This window comes from Vigna unguiculata, chromosome 10 (genome assembly GCF_037176805.1).
Source record: "Vigna unguiculata cultivar grain cowpea cultivar isolate G323 ecotype 2 chromosome 10, ASM3717680v1, whole genome shotgun sequence".
Classification (NCBI taxonomy): Eukaryota; Viridiplantae; Streptophyta; class Magnoliopsida; order Fabales; family Fabaceae; genus Vigna; species Vigna unguiculata.
The window spans coordinates 7,679,799-7,688,724 of NC_140801.1; the positions used below are offsets into that span (position 1 = coordinate 7,679,799).

Genomic DNA, 8,926 nt, shown 5'->3' on the forward strand with positions numbered 1-8,926 from the left:
TAATAATTTATATATAAAAATTTAGTTTGGCATCCCTAAATTTTTTGTCCAAATTTCGTCACTAGTGATAATGGAGATGTGGTGGTCCAATGGTGAAAGGCATTTAAATCTTTTCTAGTATGCGATCTGCAATTCTTGATGGTTGGGTTTGTGCTTGCATAAGTCTAGTGTTATAGGTGTTTAGTCCTAGTTTTGCCCAAGAGTGCAAAAGGCTAAGTGTGGGATATTTGATAAGTCCTAGTTTTGCACTCCTTTAGCATCTTTATTTATTTTATCTTTCAATCTTAACTTAGATTTATAAATTTGAGGAAGTTTTAGCAATTGCAGCACCACGTAGGGATGTAAAAAAAATTCATACTCGCGGATATCCACATATAAAACCCGCAACGGATAAAAAATGAATATTGTAAACGAATACTTGCGGATAACAGGTACAAGTATTTTTTATACCTACCTATTAACGGGGCAAGTACAGGTATCATAATATTCGTACCCATGGATACTCATACATGTTGTACTCTAATTAAAATTAAAAAACATGGTTAAAATATTAGCATATTGATTTTGAATAGGTCATTTTTATATCAATTGGTTTAAAAAATCTTTATTTCTTTGTAAATTGTCATTTAACACTATTTAAATGGATTATTTGGACTTTTTTTGAAATTTATGAATGTTATATATTATACATTATTTTAATTTATGATTAATATATGTTAAATATTTAATTTTTTTTTTTTTGTAAATACATGTGTTAAAAAAATATGTAGGTATCCGCATAACGGACACTCGCACGAATACGAGGAAAGGTGCAAAGAGGATATTTGTCCAAGAGGTAAGGTACAGAGAAACTATTACATGTACCCTACCCGCTCCGTTGACATCCCTAGTACCACCCGACGTCATTTATTGGCGCTCGGCGCAACTAAAGTGAGATTTTTTTTCCCTGTCACGTTATTGCCCAACGTTGCGAAACTACAGCCCGGTGCTACCCTAAAAACACTGAATTTTTAACACTGACCTTTGCTAATTATTTTGATCATAATTTTCTCTACAAGTGTCCAAATGAGTTGATTCTTTTTGCGTTGGATTCTACACTCAAATTGGATACATTTTTTTGGAGCTCTATACGAGATGTAGTTTAAGTTACAAAATCGAAGATGTTAACAATGATTACTTTTAGTTTTTATTTTATGTAGGGGTAGTTTTATAATTTCCTATGCTTTATTTTCATTCCTCTTAGACTTGTATTGTGGGTTGAAGATTGAATGGTCCAAAAAGAGGTTAAAATTAGGTCACTAGAGCTCTTTAGAAGAGCGGGGCACAATAACTAGAGAGGGGGAAATATTTTTTTTCAACTTTTTTTCTGTTTCTATTTTGGTATTTTGTAATCGGTGTAGCTCCATGGATACCCACCTTCAAGTGTTCCATGCAATGGACAATAGTTGATTATTATCATTCACTTAATCTATATGCATTTCCATTCTGAATTGAAGTAGACAACACCATAGGTAACTTCATTCATGTCACTTCTTTTTGTTCCATCTCCATTGGGTTTTTCTAATTTTAATCTTTTTCTACTTATTGAGCTGCAATTTCTTAAAGTTGTACAAGTTATTTTTTGTTTGAAGCCATTTTATAACCATTACAAATGTTTCTCATTCTTTAGTTTTGTTCATTTCATGTTTGAAAACACTATTGTTTTTAGCTTACACATTATTGCCCTACTTGATTTCACTGGTTTGGTTGATAATTTTTCCTTTGGTGGTTGCTTTTACAACCCAACTCACATGTTCATTTTATTTTGGTTTCCATTGCACGTTAGATTTCAACTTATCTTTTACTTTCCGAGTTTTTGTTACAACTCTTGTTTTATTATTTTCACCGCACTATAAATACAATTTTACTATTTTGTTGTTTTCACATTTTTCAATCCCCCAACCTAAAACCTAGGCCAATTCAAAGAACACAATTCTTTGATCATAGTGTTATTTGATGAGGCTTGTGCGACACAAAAGCCTACTATCAGTTAGTTAGGAAATGATTTTACACCAGAAAAGGTATGCAACAGAGATGTTGAAGAAATTTTGTATGGAAAACTGCAACATTAAAGTAACACCAACTGAGTTAAAGATTCCAACATCAGAAAATGACGAAGAGCAAAATGATGGTACTCTCTATAAGCAAATGTTTGGATCACTTCGATACTTATGCAATTGTAGACCTGATATTTCTTTCTCCATTAGAGTACTCGTCAAGTTTATGCACCAGCCAAGGAAGAAGCATGTGCTGGCTACAAAGAAGGTGTTAAGGTATACTAAAGGAACTTTGGACTTTGGAATTATATTTCCTAAAATTGATCAGGTGTAGGGGAAGTTGCTTGGCTTTTCTAATGCAAATTGGTGTAGTGATAGCAATGATAGAAGAAGTACTACTGGCTATGTTTTTAAGTTCATAGGTGTAGCAAGATGCAATCTGTTGTTGCTTTATCCACGTGTAAAGTCGAATATATCACAGGATCAAATGTTGCATGTTAAGCTCTGTGGCTTGATTCTCTTGTGACTGAAATAAGGGTGAAGATTGAGAGAGCAATACAGTTGTTTGTTGATAACAAATCAGCCATAAATCTGGCCAGTAACCCAGTGTCACATGGAAGAAGTAAACATATAAGAGCTAGATTCCATTTTTTGGAGGGAGCAAGTCAACCATGGAAAGATGAAGTTGATCTATTGTCCTACACAGCTACAAATGGCTGACATTATAACCAAGTTTTTGAAAAAAAGGTTTGAGATGTTAAGAGTTAAACTAGGTGTTGTTAGTTCACAAGATTGAATTAAGGGGGAATGTTGTATCTGTTGTAATTCAATCTAGTTTATTTTGTATTAATATGTTGGTTAACTCTATATAAACAGTTATCTACTTTCCGTAAATATTGTCTAAATAATATACCAATGAGACTTTAGACAGAGTACCTTGTGTGCATAACCATTACTCTTTATTTTCTTCTTTCCCTGCCAACACTCTCAAAGAGAACAGTAGAGTATGGAGGTGTAGTAATAATCGGTGACTGATCTTCCATAAATGTTTTGGAGGTGTTCAAACATATGCACAAAACTTTTGAAACACATTTTAGATTACATAATTCGAAATTCTAAAAATTCGAAATACAAGCGTATATAGCATAATCGGAAATATAAATATATTTTCATTATATAATTCAGAATATAACTTTTATATTTGAGATTGTATATTTCAAAATACAAAATAAAAAATTTATTCTGAATTGTATACTGTAAAATATAAAATTTACATTCGAGAGGAATACAAAAATTTATAGAAATTCAGGAAGAATTTACGATGGTGCTAGAAGAAAATGCCCTCAGTGAACAACCGAACTACAAAATAAATTGTAAATCAGATGGTGATAGATAAACACCCTATTATTTATTGAAGACCCATCAAACACCAATTATATGACATTTTTTATTTTACAATATACAATAATTTGGGATGAACTAACTAGTACAAGTATTATTATTTTATTAAGTGTCTCCCTCGAACACCAAGGAAATGGCAATTTTTTATTTTAAAATATAAACAATTTGGGATGAATGAACTCATATAGTGAAAGTATTACTATTTTATTAAGTGTCTCAATGAAGTAGGAAGATCGAAAGATGTGCATATAACATTTCTCCGTAAATTATTACAATAATCATCAAGATATGCTTATTTTGCCTAAAGTGCGAGAAAAGAAAATGGCTATTACGAAAACAGTTCTTTACTCACCGTCCCAGAGTTCTTCAGTTGTCTTGTATCCAGGAGATGTCTTGCTAACAAAATCACTTCCTGTAACTATTCTCTCCTGCATCAGTAAATCAGAAAATTTAAATAAATGTATGTTCTCACTGAATTTTCCTAACATTCTTGTATTCGCCTTAGCAATTAGCACATAATCTGATTTACTATCTTACTTGTACAGCAAGTATACACTACATGAAAAAAAAAAAAATAGAAGTTTTCACAAGATTTGGGTATTAAACTAATTTTTAAGAAAAAAACATTTGTTCTTGATCAGAAGATTGCAAGAAAGAACTAACCTGCTCAATTTCAGAGAAGTTGGCAAGCAAATCTGCAGGTATAGACCAATTAAAGAGATCAAAGTTTTCCTTGAGCCTAGCATCATTTGTACTCTTAGGAAGGACACTGTGACCCATTTGAAGTCCCCATCTTAGAGCTATTTGTGCTGGAGTCTTCCCTAACTTCTCTGCCGTAGTGAGCAGCACTGGATTTTTAAGAATATTACTTTCACTGTATCCTTTACCCAGAGGTGAATAACCCTGAAGAAGAGCATTAGTGTGTATTTATGTAGCATGTATAATAGCTATAACGACCTTAAATTTTGCATACTCACTGATAAGTGCACTCCCTTGGATTCACAGAAACTATGCAATTTGAGTTGCTGTAATGAAGGATGCAATTCCACTTGGTTAACGGCTGGAGGCACATTTGCTACATTCAACAGATCCTGAAGCTTCTTTACAGAGAAATTGCTGACCCCTATAGCTCGAGTCTTTCCAGAATTGTAGAGTGCCTCCATTGCTCTCCAAGTGCTTGGTATGTCAGGTTTGGTAAGCTTCCCATTTTTTGCGCTCACTGGCCAATGAATCTTTAACAATGTAGACATGGAAAATAAAGCTTTTAACGTAAGTACAACTGTATATTATTTCAAACATAAATTGATGCAGAAATAATTGATTTTATGAATTACAGACCAGGTAGAGATCCAAATAGTCCAGTTTCAAATCACGTAAAGTTCTTTCCAAAGCCTTTGGGACGTCTTCCGGCAGGTGATCATTACACCTAAAATATGGGCAAATTAAATTAGATACAAAGAATGTAATTACAGCATCAGACCAATGAAATGCGTAATCAAATTTAAGAAAAAAAAATAGCAAGCACCGTTTGATTAAAAGGCAGAAATCAATTCATTTTGTTAGTGGAAAGCAATTAGCTTCCCACAAATTTGTTCATGATTTTACACAATGCTATATGATCAAAACAGTTCGATATTGAACATAGAGGAACAAATATTTTTACTGGAGAAGATTTCTTTGGTGGAACCCAAGATAAGTGGAAGTATAAATTCTCCAATTAGGGAATTTAGTATCATCAAAGCTTTTTCAATTCATTGTAACCTAAGAAAGCAACTCATATAATAAGTTAATTGGGGAACCTCTTCAGCGTGGATGGGTTAAGTGTAATACAGAGTGCAGCAGGGATTAATGGCTTCTTGAGAGCAACATTTGGTGGGACTTTAATAGAGCTGCTATAAGAGGCTCTTTTCTATTTCTCATGGTAGACACACCGGCTTTTGAGACCGAGTTCTTTGCCACTGTCAATGCTATTAAGATTGCTTATCACAAGAAATGGTTAAGCTTGGGGATTGAGAGAGATAGTATGAGTGTAGTTCAGGAATTTACCACTTTTACTATTCTTCCTTGGAGGCTTTTGATTAAATTGTACGGATCTTCTTAAGGAGACGAAGTTTTAAGTTTTACATGCAAATAGAGCGGGTAAAAGATGAGTTGACTTACATACAATTCAAGATATTATATATCAAATTGATAGTTGGTGGGATGTTATGCCTTCTTTTCTTAATATTGATTTCTTAAGAGATATTATTTACCTTTTTATAGGTTTGTTTAGTTTTTGTTGATAGGTTTGATTTTGCCCCCTATGTTATATATATATATCTATATATATATATATATATATATATATATATATATATATATATATATATATATATATATATATATATTTCTCTTTTAATAATACTTATGTATGGTGCAGGTGATTGATGTTGCGTGGGATACCAACAGTTAAAATTGCAGATAGGATAGTAATGCAAGTGCATACTTGCTTTTAGTTAAAAAAAAATGTAAAGGAATTATGTCCACAATCAAAGAAAATAAAATCTCTGTTCAAAAGTTTGAAGAATTGAAAAACATTAACTTTTTAATTGAATTTTGCACAAATGTCCTCCATAAGAAGCAGTTCCACTCAAAGCATGGTTGGGCATTAAATTGTGAGTGTTCCATCATGGATTCAGACATGGTTTCCCAATTTGTTGAGAACTAACCCTCTCTGCTTAATGGTGCTGCTAATCCAGAATTTCTTATCTTTCCGTACCTCTTTCTAATCCTCTAAGAGATAATTCAAAGAAAATACTGCAGAGTACTGACCTCATCAATTGTATTTCAATAACTACAGATTAAGGGGGTGAAGAAAGTAAAGACTTAAGGATTCTTCTAAAGTGATTATGTAGATAAGCTTGGCAACAAAATAGTTTGACAAGTATTGTGTAAAAAAAGACAAACCATAGCTTGGAGGTGATAAACATATCTTCACGCTTAACTACACCATCAGCAAACAACTTCTTCAAGGCATCACCAATCTACATAAAATTTACAAAAGAAGTCATTAGAGAGAGTAGAGTACCAAAACAATGTTTTCGAGAAAAGACACTACGAATTCTAACACTAAACAAAAACAAAATCAATTCTACAACCAATGTACTCAAAGTTGACATGCACATTATCGTGGCCTTGATTATGTTTCTTGCTTTAAACTACAAAATGTTTGATGCAAGGACTGAGTTCTAACTTCCATTGAAGCCTTTCTTCTCTAAGAGCTTCCACCACTCTTGAGCTTGCTTCCATGGATTCTCCTTCCATTAAAGAGTAGAAAACAAGGAGAAGAAAAGATCAAGGAGAGAAAGATCCATCTACACTTGCTTCTCATCTATTAGATTATTCCAATATTCCATTAACCAACCATGATTCTCTGTGTTCATTTATGTTCCTAATGGAGATAAATACAATTCATTTATGTAAAAATACATTGAATGAGACTAATAAAATATCTCTGCCTTCTCAAATGAGCAATCCTATTTACAAATTCATATTGGGATAAAACATCCTAGCTGTGTTGGATGCCGGCGTTTGTTTTAGTTCTGCTAACTTGTTTGAAGCATAAACGTATATGCTGTTTGAACTATGTTAGCAGCACTGGTCTACTATGGACATAAACTTCTTGCTATAAACTTTAGCATTGTGTTCTAACCAATTAACCCAGTTACAACATGCAGCAAACCACCACAGCAGTTAAGTGACCCACAAACCTCAATTACTCGCAAAAAGAAATTTAATATAAAACCATCCTTGTACAATAACAAATTTACAAAGATAAACATAATACAAAATAACACGAGATTATCTAAAATAAGCATATAACTCTTACCTCCTTCTCGTTGCCATAAATTTGCGCGCAATCTATATGCCTGTACCCAACCTGCATCGATATGGTCCACGTTGAGTCACTGTTAGCCATCTTTGCTCCAAAATCATACACAATGGCACTAGACAAATCCATGAAGTAAATAACCGAAATAGAAATAAAGAAAAATAGGTCAATTTTGGATATATCTCTTTTTTTATCAAAAAGACAAAAAAGATCTACTATCATTTTATCTCTAAATGTCTTGATTTCTCTCTAATAACTGATCCAAGGCTTGAATTTTATCAAAAAGACAAAAAAGATCTACTATCATTAACACTTTCGCTACCAACTTTTTTCAAACAACTGTTGCGAGATGACATTATAATAATCTTTACCAGCAAATTTCTCATCATCAAGTGCAGTGCCATCAAGTGAGATGAACATTCTAACAGATTACACATATCTATAAACTTCTTACTATTTGAACAAATTTCTTCCCAATCCCTCCTAAAAAAGAAAAATTAGAAGAAAAAATAACAAGTACTTCTCCCAAAACTAAAATTAATTTTACATAAAATAATTTATATAACTTCACACATTCTTAACTATAAAATGTAACTTTTCTAAATTACTGTAAAAGCTCTCCTTTGTATTCCATTTTCTTTCTACTATAAATTGTTAAGTCATCATTTAACAGGGCTATCACTCTCTTCACTCCAAAAGGATTGCAGCTCAATAATTTGAGGACAAAAAAAAAATTAGTCAGAACTTCAGAACATTAGTCAATCATAACCAGTGCTGTTACTCTCTTCGCTCTAAAAAGACTGTAGCTCAATAATTTGAGGAAAAAAAAAATAGTCAGAACTTCAGAACATTATTAGTCAATTCAGAACCTTCTCAGAAAAGGGGAGGAAATAAAAACATAATTGACCGGTGAAAATTTAAATTAAGAACAAAATGCACAAACTGTAAAAATTTTAAAAACAAAGTGATGCTCTTAATGAAAAAAAAGTTATGAAATGAAGAGCAATGAGGAGTAGTGAGTGTAGGTAAAGTGTGGAACGTTTATTGCAGTGGCCAAGGCGTGAGCAACAACGCCAGGTTCAGCGAGCCACGTGCCCAAACCAACTGAAGGTATCTTTGCTCCGGTGTTCAACTCGAAGAATCGGAGATCTTCAGTGGCCATTCTCTACGGTGCAGAACGGAACTGAGGTTGAGGCTGTGACCGGAGAGAAGGAGACAGAAGCGTAACCGCACAAAGCAAATGCGAAAAGTGTCGATGAAATCGAATGGTTTTTCTTTTTGTATTTAGCAACTAGAGAATCGCATGGTGATTAGTTTAAACTTGCAGGCGAGGAATTAAAAATTTCCACCACGCATGTGACGTTACTTCACTCACAGTTAAGTTTCATCAATTAAGATTTGATACACGGATTAAAGAATTCTTTTTCCCGAGAAAACACGCTTATTCACATCTTTACTACATTAAAAAAATAGATAATTTTATTATTAGCAATTAAAAATAAAAATAATACAATTTAATATATATATATATATATATATATATATAATTTTATAAAAATAATATTAAGAAGATTATGTAGTAAATAGTTTAAAAAAACTATTTAATTATTTTAATTTT

The 8,926-nt window shown here is 32.6% G+C and overlaps 1 protein-coding gene across 1 annotated transcript; it reads right to left on the bottom strand.

The window, feature by feature from the left end:
• Positions 1–3,622: 3,622 nt before the first annotated feature.
• LOC114165875 (aldo-keto reductase family 4 member C10-like) lies at positions 3,623–8,645 on the bottom strand. Its single transcript, XM_028050490.2, has 7 exons — positions 8,348–8,645; positions 7,306–7,356; positions 6,384–6,460; positions 4,776–4,863; positions 4,415–4,669; positions 4,101–4,340; positions 3,623–3,865 (listed from the first exon to the last, which is right to left on the bottom strand). The coding sequence occupies exons 1-7, from the start codon at positions 8,468–8,470 to the stop codon at positions 3,782–3,784; spliced, it is 918 nt and encodes a 305-aa protein (XP_027906291.1). The 5' UTR covers positions 8,471–8,645; the 3' UTR covers positions 3,623–3,781.
• Positions 8,646–8,926: the final 281 nt, after the last annotated feature.